We start from the raw sequence: 14,708 nt of genomic DNA on the forward strand, positions 1-14,708 counted from the left end.
TGACAGCTATGACACTGGCCAAGCTTATAGGAGGCGTTCAACATGGAAATAAGTAAATGTTTTGTTTGAAAACTGCTTGGGATTTGTGGCTCACGGCAGCTTTCTCAGAATGTGGCACGACAACCAACCACCTCCTACAAATATGCACTGCAGAGCACAAGGTAGGCTTGGGAGCTTGAGTTACGCCTGCCGGGTCTTAAAAGGTGTGAAGGCATGTCTGTCCTCTGCTGGAACTTCGCTTCTGTGCATCAGGACTGACTTTGCAGGCTAGGTAGGAGAACAGAGGGTGAAAAGCCCTGACATCGGTCATAAGTGCGCTGCCAGGGTCTCTCGCTAACTCCTGCCTGTATGCAAACAGACTTGAAGGTGTGATGAGCCTTCCTATAAGTTTTGGTGCCTTATATTGCAAATTCAGAAGCTGAGTGCCAGCGACTGCTTGCAGCAGTAACCAACTGCTGGCTGCCCTGCCTGGGATTCACCCACCTGCCTCGCTCAGACAGGCTGGGAAACAGGAGCACAGAGCCTCAGGGCCATGCGTGCTTCCTTTGCAAACCAGGGAATGTAAAGACATCCATCCATCTCCACACTGGGTGCATTCTTTGTGTCCTCCTGGAAAGGTGTAGGTGCAGTTGTGTTGAGGTGGTGCTCCTGCACACATCAGAGAGCGCTGGGTGCGATGCAGTGTCACCACCAGCGTTCTTGGTGGAGCTTACTTTCTTTGCAGTATCTGCAGCAGTTTACTGAGAAGTCTGAGGCAAGAAAAGTGCTGCAAATAAATGGAAGTAAGGGATCTTGGATAACAGGAACTGACACGTATTACATGGGAAGACCTTGTAGGATATTCTGGAGATGATGATGTTAAACTAGTCTCTTTCTTTGAAAGTCATTTGCACAGTTTGCACTGAGTGCATGTTTGCCTTTAATGCTCATTAATTTCTTGGTATATGCTGTCACCTCTTTCGTTCTAAACCAGTACAGCTGCAGTGGAAGCTCATGAATTATTTCTTTGTTGGAACAAATTTTTATCTTTTTGTTTTGGACTTGAGAATGTGCGTCTTCGTGTTCCCGTGCTTGGTTTGTTTTCCGAAGTAACTTCATTCTGCGATGTGAAGATCTCCATGTACTTAATGTAACTTCTTAGGGAGGTTCTGAAAATGTTGAGTCATTGTTCATATCTCTTACACAAATACATTTTCTTCTCTCTTACTGATCACGAATACAATTTTTATTAAAACTTTTTTCCTTTTCTCTGTCCAACAGAATCTGTCTATGATCTTCTCCCAAAGGAGCTGCAGTTACCACCTTCCAGAGAAACATCTGTAGCATCCATGAGCCAAACAAGTGGTGGTGAGGCAGGTTCGCCTCCTCCAGCTGTAGTTGCTGCTGGTAAGCATTCTCATTTATTCTGTTGCTTTGTTAAGGTTTGTAACATTCTGGCCAACATGAACAGTGCTGGCAAAGTTTTGGTTGTAAAAGGCTTGTGGAGAAGTTTTGTGAAAATTTAGGAAATATAATCTAACAAACTAGGTGATTTAAATGATCAAGCATGCTATGTCAATGTTGCTGTATTTCACATACAGTTTATCTATAGGAAATGTTATCAATTTTCCTATTCTGTTATTACTCAGAACAGCCCTCTAGCTCCTGGAGTGCACTCTGTCGTTAGACATGTACATATCTGTTTGAAACTGAGTCAGAATGCTGACCAGCTGTAGAACTATGAATTCTGGTGAGGATAAAAAAAAAAAATGGAATGGATATTGTTTGGGGCCGTGGGAGTTCTCAGGCTATAGGGAGGAAGAAAGGTTTGTTTTCTTTTCAGAGGCCTGATGAGGAAGCTTAGTATTTAAACTCCATTCCGACATAGCTCTCTAGTGTAATGTATTATAAAATTCTCAAATATGTGAGAATGTGAAGTATTAGTCAGGACAGCACATTTATAAAACTGATAAGTTAATTCTTTTTTTAAGTGCCAGCACGTAAAAATGAGGCACGACCTTTTTATCTTTTTCTTCTCTAGCTACTCCCATGTTTTAGACTTCAGACTAAAGACTGTCATTGGTCTTCATTAAAAATAAGGTCAGCATTTAAGGGCAATGTTCTCATTTGTGAGGTTAGTCTTAGTGCTGGTTTGCATCTGGAATTCTTGTCAGTAACCTCTGTAGATTACTGAACATCTGTGCAATGAGGAAAAAGGGGAAAAATGATAAGTTTCATCATTGGACGAGGGTTGTTTGTTTGTTTTTCATAATTTGATCCCCACATTCATTACAAAGTCATGTTCTAATTTCCTATTTGGCCTTAAGTTACCTGAGGAAAAATGTATGTGTGTAAGGTGAGGATTCTGATAGCTGCATTAGTCTTTTTTTTCTCTACAAGTTCAGATGCATTAAGTATTTATATGATAATGTTTCCCACATTTGCATGGCGCAGGAATCTTGATGAGAAATTAAAGTGATTGTAGACTTGTTGGAAAAACTTTACAGCACTGCTCACCTGTCATGTTTTGCCAGACTTCTTCAGAGAGAACCTGTGGATTTAACTGTGCACAGTGGAACTTCAGTAATCGCATTGAAGAAAAATATGTTTTTATTAATTATCTTAAAAGAATTTGATATTTTTGTAGCAGTTATTCAAAAATAATTTGGGCATATATTTCTAAAATCAAGGTACTTAATGATCAGTTTTGTTCAAAGATACAGCAGCAACCAAATCCTGTAGCAACACAGATCTTAACAAAAAACCCACAAGCCCTGTTACACTCTAAATCCACAGACACAAACTGCTAATTAATTCTGTATCTAACAGAGAAATCTTAAACACTTGAGGTGAATGGAACTAAATGTCTGTTTCCTTCAGGTATTTAGTGTCTGCTAACAGCCAGTCCAGCTCCTCTAAAAAAACTAAGAATGTGTTAGCTATCTTGGGGTTAAACTGCAGCAAGATTTTATTCAATGAAAAACTGCAAAGAATACTGTGGAAATTTATTTGCAAACACTGAAAGGAGGACATTTACTCATTCAATTAAGAACACTTCTCAATGTCAGAGGTATACAAGTTTCACAAAGACTTTAAGCTGATCCCACTGCCAAAAGAAGAGGTTTTCATCCGAGTGCTGCCCAACGCTCTGCTGAAGGACCTGCTTGAGCCAAGAGCCGGGGCTGCACAGTGCCTTTGGTGGCACGAGGGGAGGAGAAAGATGAGGAGGAAGGAGCAGTGAGAAAAGGTGGCTGTCACTTTGTGATAGTTTAAATTGTTTACTGAGCTCTGGCTCTGGAGGCCTTCCATTAGTGTTGTGACGAGACAGTTAAGTATCCGAGTGCCATTAAGCTTTGGATCGGAAGTACCAAGTACAAGAAACTACAGTTCTCCTAGTTGTTGGGAAAAAAAATTAAGAAAACAGAGCAAAGGCTGGTTTGTTTTCATTGGTTATGTCACTTTCCACCACAGTGAGGACAAGAACAATTGAATCTTGCTCTTTTATAAACATATGATTGTGATGACCAGGATAATTCCACAGCCGGTTGTGCTGCGTGCACATGTGAGCAGAGATAAGGCCCAGCCCAAAGCAGCCGGCTGCTGCCTTTAAAGGCCTCCATGCACACTCAGCCTCAGAATTCTGGCCACTGAATGTTACCAGATATTTTTAAGGTGTTAATGGGTTTTCTGTCCTCCACCATGGAGGTTGATAAGTGCATCTTAGATAGCTGTTTACTTGGAAGGCGGGTCTGTGGACGATGATCCAAAATATAAGCACAGCACCGAGCTGAAAGGACAGTCCTAGCTCCTTCTCCTCCTGTCAGGAGGAAGGGGAAAGTGCTCCATATACCTCATGGATGGAGTGGTGCTTGGGAATTCCTATAAGTCTGATGCCAAGTCTCATTCCTCTTTAAAGCTGGGGACAAATTTTAGGAACAGAGAAAGCACGTGTACCAAAGTTGTAGGTGAAGGAAGGAGCAAGAGAGGGGAGCTTACACTTTCCTCAGTGACATCAGAGTCTGTCCCCGTTCCCCCAGATTCCTGCTGGTGCTGCCTGGGTTTGGTTCCTCCTCCAAGCTGCTTTCACTCAGCACTTCTGAGGCAGCGCTGGGGCCTGCAGCTGCCCTGGAGCAGGTGTACTGCCCAGCCTTCAGTCGCCTTTCAGAATCCCAGGAGTGCTTTTGCTTTTAGGCGGGGCTATCTGTGTGTTTCTTCTGCAGCCAAACCTCGTCTTTCTCAGCAGAATAGAGCACAAGTGTTTCAGCTGCACTCTTGCCACAGGTGTGCCGTGTTTCTACATACATGGGTGTATTGGGTCTTGCTGTTTTCACTAATTGCCTTACGACTGCTATAGTGTCTTTGAATTACTACTGCATTACCAAGCCCTGCCTCTTGTTATAACGAGAAGTCTAGCTGGGCTTTAATTTCTTAACAGGAAAGAAGAAGGAAATCAGCCTGAGCTTTATATATGTCTGTCCGTTTGTACGGGAAAACATAAGTCTAAAATGTACTGCTAAACGCCGCAATTGGCTATTCGTTTATTATTTCATGTCCTTAACAGCATTTTCAGGTAGTTGCCACTGTACAGATGATAGGATGAGGAGGAGACATGTCTCTGGCTTGTAGCATAGACCTGTTTGTTCTGAAATCTTTCCCTATTTATTGTCTCTTTTTGTTGTTGTTTTTGTCAGCTCTTGCTTCTTCTAAATCTTTGCCGTTTTTTGGAAGTGACAGAGAAATGATAATTAGTCTCCATAGCACTGTAGGTTATTCTCATTTATCTCTTTTCAAACCAGGCCTTCTTTTAAGAAGTTCTGCTAGCACACTGTGTAGAAGTCTATCACAGATGTACTTTTGGTAAGGAGAGGATTGTGCCGTCAGGAATGGTCCTATGGGATGAAAGTTTTTTACTGCTCCTGTAGTAGGTAATATAGTTTGTTCTCTGCTTCTCAAAACACAGCAAGATAGCATGTGCCTGAAACTCAGCTTGCTTGAGGCTTTTCTGTCAGGCACTATTCTGGGGGATTTTGTTCCATGAAAATATTGTGATTGAGGTAGATCTACTGCTGCAGTGAACAACTTGGTTTTTTTGGAGGAGCAGGATGGTGTTAGCTGTGATGACCTTTCAGGGACAGACTTCTAGTTCTTCCATTTTGAAATTTGTCTTGCAATTTACAGAACAGCTTTACAAGTACTAAAATGGAATGTTGCTGATTGGATTCATTAACTTGTTAATAAATGTGTATCTGATATTCGTTAATCTAGACAAAAGCGCTATTACCCACTCTCTCAGTAACGATCAGGCAAGTATAATTTAATAGAACTCTAGGATTTTGAGCTGCTATGTTCACAACCTTAGCTGCTATCTCAAGCTTCTAAGTCTGTTAGACTTCTAGAAAGCAGAAAGGAGGGGAGGGATCTGATTTTTACCCCTAGAAAGCATTATCTGTGCTTGTTATTTGCATCACAAGTGTCTTTGTTCAGAGCATAGGATTTTGCCTGGTGTGCGGTACCATAAATACATTAAATGTGAATCATTGTGCAGACTCTTGAAGTACATGAGGGTGTCATGCTGAGAGATGTTACTGTAAGCTGTGCCTGGAGATGTCTTGCATGAAAGAAGCATGGCTGAAGCTTTACCAGTGCCTTCTGCACAGTATTAGGCTCCAGTTGTAAGGAGGGATGCTTGATTCTTTTCACTTTCTTGTAAAGCTTGACCAGTTTTTTCCTGTTGGTCAAGATGTACTGAGGAAGTACTTCAATGCTTAAAATATCAACTGCTAATTCAAGTCCTTCCTCAAAGGAGTCTTTCTCGTTAGTAGATCAGTTCCTTGTTCTTGTCTTTTGGGGTTGGTTCACAAGTATTTTCAGCCATGTACTTTAAACAAGCATTGCATATTCATTCTTTATTTCCACGGACAGGAATGTTCAAACTTTCACAGCCCTCATTGAGAAAACTGTTCCATCTTCTTATCATCTGCTCCTTCTTGCTGTAATGGAGTTTGGAAGGAGCTTCTTCAGCTACTTGATGATCTCTTATGCTGCTCTCCATTTACCACGGAGGCAAATATATCCTTCCGTATTTTCGTATTGTTCCTCATCGTGTCCACTGTGGCAGTTTTGAGTTCTTATCTGAAACTGAATTCCCCACAAAGAGTGGTGGTGGCGTAAGAAGAGGAACAGATTATTTTTTTTTGCCATTGAGATGTGTGTACTGAACTCTTGTATCTTCATGTTTAGATACAGTTAACCTGTTACATATTGAATATTTCTGCCTCTCATGTTTCTTATGCTTATATCCTAGAGATTTATTTTCTGAATGACAAAATTCTACCTTTCTGTGTCAATTTTACACTCTTCTTTAAATAAAGGGATAAACTACTTGTCCCCAACAGGAGTAATTCAGCTTTTTGGATCAAAGAGCTGTTATCTTGCTTTAAGCATTTCTGGTCATTTTAATTATGAAAATAAAGCTTTGCTTCTCAGATGCTGCTGTAGCAAAACAGATAAATATTTGGATTACCTGTGGGCAGACACTGAGTGCTAAGGATATGGGTCATTTTCCCCTGCAAAGATAAGGCTTTTTGCATCATTTCCAAAATGAAGATTTGTTTTATTTTTGAATAGTTAGTCGAGCTTCTGAATTTTTATTTTTATTGAAAATATTTTCTCACTTTGTCATCCTTCCTGGTGTCAGTAGTCAGTTTTTCCTGTTGATTGAGAAATAATTACCAGAAATTTCAAAGGAGAGATCGGTGCCACTACTGGGCTTATGACCACACGTTGTAAACAAATTATCAGAAAAAGAAAGCTGCTTCTTTGTAGTTGATCTCCAATGTCTGTAAAAACTTCCATTTCTTTGTAGGCTTTTCCCTTCCCCTTCCCACCCCTCCCAGCTGAGGTGCCTTCCTGTAGCCCCCAGGAGGATGTCTTCAGGGATGTCTGTCCACGCTGGGCTTCTTTCAGTTGTGGCAAGCACTTCTTTCTTGCAGGATGAGACCAAGGCAGGTCCTCTATAAACACATCTTTGCTGTGGGTAGCAGAGCAGCACAGGACGCTCTGTTTGGCAGCGCCGAGGCTTCGAGCTGTGCCCTGCGAGCTGTGGGCCCCTCTGGGCAGGCTGCTGTGAGTGTCTGTCCCCAGGAGACGCCAAAGGAAAAGATTCTTAGGTCTTATGGAAACCAGCTGGGTGTGCTCTCTAGCTTCAGTGACAGCAGTGTAGTTCTGTGGGCTGGTTTGTGCACTGAGCACACGTCTGCCACGCTGCCTGGAGCAGAGCTCTCTGATAACTGCACTAAAGGATCACGGAGACTTATTCTGCATCTTTTTTTCTAAACTTGCTTTATTTTCAGTTTTCCCAAATCTTAGATAGCCAACAAATCCCACTTTTTCCAGTGCTGCCCAGTCAGACACAAACTGCTTTTACCATTCTGAGAGATTTTTGATGACAAATTCTTGCATTAAACGGCTCTTGTTCTTACGTCAAAAAAGGTTTAAGGATTGCTTGTTCCTTAATCAATAATGGAAAACCAAGTCAGAGAAGGGTACAAAGAGAACATCCTCAGCGAGCTCTAATTCAGGCACTTGCTGTAAGAGCATTGAAGACTTCTTGAAGGCCAAGAGGAGCTCCTAATTTGTTAGGTCCACGGTTGTTTTTTTTCCTAAAGAACTAAAGAGGCAGATTCTTAACTTGAGAGGCCCTTTGTGGGACCCGTGATGTGCTGTGCTGTGCAGGCCCTGTCGTAGGGCCACAGGGAGTTGAGGGGAGCTTGGAGAGCAGCTGAGGGCCTGGAGTTCTGCCTTGCCTGGCAGGAGCTGAGCTGGGCCTGAGCCACTAACAACAGTGCTGCTGGGATGTCCGAACTGGAGAGTTAATGTAATGGTGGATGTCACTGGTAATAAAAGCTGATTGATTGATGTATTTACCCAAAGTATAATGCACTGCTTGGTTCAGCATGTGAATGTAAGGGGAATTTACACTGTTGGGCTTAACGTAAATTAAATTAACCTACTTATCTTGAATCTGAGTGTTTTTAATAACTGGTGAATTGGATTGCTTTATTATATTTGCTGGGATGCTAGTTTTTTTTCTCTATTAATACACTTAACTTGCATTCTAGCTTCGCCATTCAGAGACAGGCATCGAGTGGTGGGTTGTGTGACAGTGTCTGTCAATAGTGAAGACAAATAGTGCCAGAGACACTTAACCCATCCAATCTCACCCAGGGTATAGGTCGGTCTTGTTTTCAGACTTCTTCATAAGTCTCTTTTCTTTCTTTCCTTTTCTTCTTTTTCCTTTTTTTCCTTTTTTTTTCCTTTTTTTTTTTGTTGGTTTTTTTTTGTTGTTTTTTTTGTTTCTAAATAGTGGGTTAATACTGATTTGAAACTAAACTCTTTTTGGAAAAGTTGTTGACTTTACATCAGTAATACAAGAACAAGAAAACAAGAAAAGTAGAAACCCAAGTTTGGCATGTGAGGTATCGAAAGCAGGTTTGCAGCCACTTTGCAAGTTCCGTTTTTTACCTGAAGGCCTTTGGCAATACAAGGGTTGATGCTGGAAATTTTGCACATAGTGTCCTTGTTTTTGGACTGACATTGTTCTCCAGTGTTCAGTAGTTCTACGAATAAACAAGTCTTACAAAAACATGACATGTTAGATAAATTAACAAATTTAAGAAAAGAGTATACTTTGCACATTAAACTTATACGTGACCCTAACCTCATTCTACATTGATGAGTTTTCATTTCTGTGCTTAATTGTTTCCTCGAATACAATAGTGGATCACATGGGATGCAGGCTAGAAAAAGGTGAGTCCTTTAGTGGCTCTTTGCTAGTCCTGGCTGTTCACATACAGGTGGCAGAAAAACTTGTAAATCAAAGATATCTCCTCTGGAACTTTCCAGGCTGAGAAATGATTTGCTTTGCACTCTAGCCATGATGGAAGGAAAAGGTGTCACTAAGACACTTCGCTCTGGAAGGTTTGGTAACCCTTGTACTGAATGCTATCCATAGATTGGGCTGAACAAGGATTTCAGGGTTGGCTTCTGGCTCCATGTGAATTCTATCCAAAGACAAGACTCCTCAATGCCAAGAAGTGATTTTTTTATTTTTTCTCCCTTTCAGACATTTTTTAAAAGGCTGAATGCCTTGTTTGACTTCACAAGATAATAAGATATAGAAATATATGCCATTGCCTTAGCTGGCAATTCAGGAGGTAATACATTTTCTTTTACAATAGCTTGTTATGGAAAAGAAAAAGACTGCGCTGATCTGCTCATGGGGATGCTCTTTGCTACATGTTCCCTTACTCTCTGATATTTAACAAGCCTGTGATTTTTAGCAGCATGCATTTGTGCCACGTGCGTGTTGCATCCCTTCTTTCACTGCCTGCTTTTTGTTTTCAGACAGAACTTGAATGATTCAGTCTCTTGGTTGTGAATATGATTTTGTTCGCTTCCTGAAAGTAAGGTAAATGTTTGGGACCAGTAGGCCCCTACTTCAGGCTTTCTGGAGAGCAAATGCAAAATGGAACAACTCAAATTGCTTTGAAATTTAGTCTTTCTAGGAGTAGTGCAGAGTTATTGGTTATCTCTACTTGCATTCTGAGCTCTGGCACTGATCAGTTTATTCTTGATTCCTTTCCGTCTTTCATCTACATGTTTCAGAATTATTGATTGGTGCACAAGTTATGCTGTCCAAAACAGAACCAGAAGTTCCTTACGTTGAACTGTTTGATCTCACTTTACCTATCTGAGAGAAAAAAAAAAACCCTGTAAGACAAATTCTGGATTACTTATTTCAGCTGTCTTACGTGGCATAGAGATGGCAGTAGTTTCAGGAGGTTTAGTTCCAGCAGTGATCGAGGTTGCTCTAACGTGGCAGTAGTTCTCTCTCACACTTTATTAATTCAAGACAAAGCCTTGTGAAGCTGGTGCGTGTTCCATTTACAGTACTGTGGCCTCATACTTGCCATAATGTGCACTTGGCTTCTATTCCGTGTTGTTGCTCTGAAAGCAATTCTTATTTTGAAATTATGTTAAAATATTATACTCAGTCTTAAATTTCCAAATGTGCATGCTCGTTGAAACTACATGTTTGTCATTGCAAGCACTGTTAAACTGCAAGTGAAAGAGCCACCTGTAACTATTTCCTAATGTGTCCAAGGAAAGTAAAGCTCAAATAAAAGAAATGCTTGAACTGGGCAAGGTGTGTTTGTTTCCACTGTCACCTGAGCGACCGCTGACCAGGTAGAGCTGTCAGATCGAGTGCCTGATGGCTGCATTGTGTTTGTTCTCTGCATACTGGGGAAAACTTCCTTCCTTAAAAAGTGGAAGTGCAAAATGCTCACACCTTACCAAGCAGTGCCAGGCGAGCCTGAATGACCAAAAACTGTAGGAAAAATTGTTTTTTGAATGTAGCATATTCAACCAAGAGACCCCCTTTGGGTGCCAGATACGCATGTGTAGTCACAGGCTTCAGAATAAACTGATGTAACAGGGAGCCACGTGAAAGATGCAATATTTTGTTGAAGTAACTTTTGTGGATTATTTGGTTGATCTCATTTATTTGTTTACTGGCTCAAAGGAAAATGAGTTGGCTAAAGGCCTGCCTGTGAGAAAAAGCAAATACTGACAATTGAATACAGTTTGTATAACTTAAAATGTTCATAGAAGAATTACTAATTCATCCCCCTAAACGTATTTCAAATTTTGGCTATTCTAACATAGCTGGCTTGTTTAATTGGCTTTGGTATTTGTCATTCTTTCTTACATATTTCAGCTGTTACAGTAGGGACAGCGCTGGCCTGTACATGCTTTTACACGTGCATGTTTCTGGATGGTAGTGGCATTCATTTGAGAATATGGATGGCTGAAGAGAGAGGTTTTCTTGCCATTATTTTTCATCTCGATGCTTATGTTTACATAATTTAATTTTACTGGGGCACTGGGATGTGTCTGACACGTGGAGAAGAGTATAACCAATGTGTAAAGGACATTTTGTTTCTTTCTTTCCTTCCTCAAGGCAAAACACATGCATTCATACACATACATGTTTTTTAACTTTAGGAAAAAAAGATGGAGAAGAAACTGCATTGGGAACTTGGCAGAAATAACTGTAGTAACTTGAATGTTTCTAACTGCTGCATCCTAAAATAATGAAAGTGTTAGCAGCTATTTTAGCTTCATATTGAAAAGTATTTTGTTTAGTGATTTAAAAAAAATTCTTTAAGAAACTGAAGGAAAAGTCCAACTTGCCTTTCTGGACAGGATGTACATTGAGGCGCTCGGCACAACGCAGAGCTGTGAGTGAAGTGTGACTGAGATGTTCTTATAGGGCTTCTAAAAAGGCCCTTCCAGAACTTCTCCAGTACTTACTGCAAAAAGATGATCCTTGGAATCAAGCTCCCCATAGAGGAGCAGAAGTCTTTTGACCCGAGAGCCCTGCTGCCTGGTTCGGTGCTCGTAATGGTGTAATTCGTGGAACCATAGAATATCCTGAGTTGGAAGGGACCCACAGGGAACACTGAGTCCAATTCCTGGCTCCGCACAGCACCACCTGAAAATTTCTGAAAGCATTTGTCAAAGTCTTTGTCAGGGGCAGGAAAGCATGAGCTCTGCATACACTGCATCGTAGCGTACGTGATGCTCAGCTTCGTCTGTTTAGAAAGAGCAGAAGCCATTTCTTAAATAGGGGAGATGCTGCTGTTCAGCAACCCGGCCCAGCATCGCTGCGCTCCACGTATTCTGTTTGCAAACACACCACGTATTTCTGTTTCCTTGAGTGCATAAAGGATGAATAGAAACTAATTCTATTTTAACAAAACAAAGGAAGCATCACAAATAGCAACAATCTCAACTCAAAGTGGCTGCAAATCAGCTTCTAAATATTATCACTGAAATTAATATCTGGATTTAATAGTTCTTGCCAATCCTATAAGTGTTTTTGAAAAAAAGCATTGCATTAATGCATGATATAGAAAGGATAAATTTGCCTTTAAATTGGAATGCAGTTCATAGTGACTGAATTCTCCAATTTCAGCCGCTATATTTGCCAAAGAACAAACTGGAAAATGGAACTGGTATCATTCATCTGCTCCTGGTTCTCTGGGAGATTTGAGGAAGGGACTCCCTATGTGAATAAAAGCAGAATTGATTTTTTTGTGTTCTGTAACAACCACTGCATTTCACTTGACTCCGATGTGAAATATCTTTGATTTACTTTCAGTTTTATTTAGCACAGAAAAGCTGTAAGAAACCAATACCTTTTTAAAAAGCCTTTCTCATCAATCATGGATGGCCCATGTGAATAACAAGTAGGCTGCATTGTGGGAAGATTGTCTGACTTCTGCTGCTAATTAAGTATATATTGTAGTTGAATATACTTCTATGCTTCTCTTAAATAGCTTACACTGGATAAAATAGTTCAATTATGTCTAAGCCTTTTTAGGCTTGACAGTTTTCAGAAATAATTTGGATTGTTAAAAAAGTCTCGAGAAAAAGTAAAGTATAATGTCCCTATCGTAGCAGGCATTGCCTCTACTGCAGCAGCACCTCGCTGACCAAACGCATTGTCTTATTACCTTTATCTGTTATGAACAATTGATTGCAGAACTAGATTATTTCTAAAGTTTGTGTTTATTGTGTGAGGTGTAGTTAGCAGGGCAGAAATAAAGAAGACAGCATCTCCTCCCTAGGAACTTAAAGTCTGGATAAAAAATCCAGTTATTCCTTAGTGAGCTACAGCTGGCTGAAATAAATACCTGCGTCCTTCCTACTGCCTCCTCTCAAACATGTCAGCTTCATTTTCAGCTGATTTGGCCATTAACATTCTTCAGTGGAAATGACTGCACTGCTCTCCAGACACCTTCAGGGTTCTGTTCTGATCTATTTGCTGCCCTTCAATTTCTACAACCACTTCATCTGTGGGGCATCTGGAGGAGTCACAATCATGCTGCTTAAAATCCCTTCTTAACGTGAATTTGTTAGAGGTCTCTCCCAAGCTGTCTCTGTATGCTTAGGGAATTCAGCTAATGAAGTCTGAGAGAAGTCTTACGTGGGATTTGAGACCGAAAGAGTCAAACTACAGAAATTTCACATTGTCTTAAGTCAGTATGTCACCAGTCTAGATCTCTCATCCCTGCTTGGAACCTGCAAAATGAACAGCTATGTCATAGTGACTGATACCAGTTCCATTTTGCCTACCAACTCAGTTGATTTTATATTTTATTTCTCATTTATGATGGAATAATCAGCAGCTCTTTTCTCATTTATTTTCTCATATTTTTATTCCAGGATTTGCCTCTGAAGCAGGGAGTGTCTGCATTAAAAATGACCTGTAGTTCTCTGCTTCATAGGTTAGAAACTTATTTTAATATTTTGTGGCTAAGCAAGTCCCGTCTTTTTCAAAAAATAAAATAAAATCCAATGATAAATGGTTTAATTGGCATTGAATGTGGATTATAAGCATTTTGCATTGGGGCTTCCATTATTTTAGATGAAATGGCTTATACACAAATACTTAGTCCAGCTGAGGCAATGAAAGCTCTGTTTACTTGCAGCCATTTTTTCTGAATTAACTTTAAGTTTTAAAAAAGTTGACTACGGCACAATGCGTTAAGTCTTATTTGAACATTTCCAAAGCACCATATTGGCCAGGCTCTGCTGCTTTGAACACTTACAGTCCAAAGCTTACCAAATTCCAAATATTTGTTGGGGGAAAGAAATCTGTTCATAAATCACTTTACTTCAATGGGACTGCTATAGCCAGCACACACACAGAACCATGTGTCTTGTATTTACTTCTGAATTGTACACCGCAGATGCTTCTTCAGCTCCTTCCTCTTCCTCCATGGGCGGTGCTTGCAGCTCCTTTACCACCTCTTCCAGTCCTACCATTTACTCTACCTCAGTCACCGACAGCAAGGCTATGCAAGTGGAGAGCTGCTCCTCAGCCGTGGGGGTAAGTAACCGAGGGGTAAGTGAAAAGCAGTTAACCAGTAACACGGTCCAGCAGCAGCAGTCAACGCCGAAGAGACACACAGTGCTGTACATCTCGCCACCACCTGAGGACTTGCTGGACAACAGTCGGATGTCCTGCCAGGATGAGGGGTGTGGATTGGAATCAGAACAGAGCTGCAGTATGTGGATGGAGGATTCACCCTCCAACTTCAGTAACATGAGTACCAGTTCCTACAATGATAACACTGAGGTGCCACGTAAATCACGCAAACGAAATCCAAAGCAGAGGCCAGGGATCAAACGCCGAGATTGTGAAGAGTCCAACATGGATATATTTGATGCCGACAGTGCCAAAGCGCCTCACTATGTCCTTTCTCAGCTCAGCACGGACAGCAAAGGCAACTCAAAAGCAGGAAATGGGTTGGTATCTGCTTTTTTTTTTAAAAAGTTCTCTCACCATATGCAAAACCAAACTAATAAAACTCCCTTCCCATCAACCTTCTACTCAGGTTCTCACATAAATTCCTTCCCTTCTCTGCCATTCCCTTTGGCATCCTAGCCCGTGATGAAGTCTCATTAGACTTTAGCTGTTTAAACATTAAAGATTAACAATCTTTAAATAAAGGTAAAGCTAAAGTTTGTCACAACAATTGGAGGAGCACTGATGCACTCATCTGTATTATTGTTTAGGCAAGATTCCTAAAAGTCTGCACAATCCCATTATTAAAATGACCGTGAAAACGTTCCTGTATGTAAAAACAAAGGCAGAA

At 40.8% G+C, this 14,708-nt stretch overlaps 1 protein-coding gene across 6 annotated transcripts in view; it reads left to right on the forward strand.

Moving 5' to 3' along the window:
- Positions 1-1,260: 1,260 nt before the first annotated feature.
- Positions 1,261-14,708, forward strand: part of NFAT5 (nuclear factor of activated T cells 5) — a 42,604-nt gene continuing 29,156 nt past the window's right edge. For 3 of the 6 annotated variants that reach the window (XM_010718149.2, XM_010718148.3, XM_010718150.3), the window contains exons 1-2: positions 1,261-1,386; positions 13,800-14,358. In XM_010718149.2, the coding sequence (XP_010716451.1) occupies positions 1,329-1,386; positions 13,800-14,358 (617 nt within the window). In that variant the 5' untranslated portion in view covers positions 1,261-1,328. Of the gene's footprint in view, positions 1,387-8,099; positions 8,213-13,272; positions 13,335-13,799; positions 14,359-14,708 lie in introns of those variants that run through there. The other 3 variants (XM_019619849.2, XM_010718151.3, XM_010718153.3) reach the window with 3 other exon arrangements.

Source organism: Meleagris gallopavo, chromosome 13, assembly GCF_000146605.3.
Source record: "Meleagris gallopavo isolate NT-WF06-2002-E0010 breed Aviagen turkey brand Nicholas breeding stock chromosome 13, Turkey_5.1, whole genome shotgun sequence".
Taxonomy (NCBI): domain Eukaryota; kingdom Metazoa; phylum Chordata; class Aves; order Galliformes; family Phasianidae; genus Meleagris; species Meleagris gallopavo.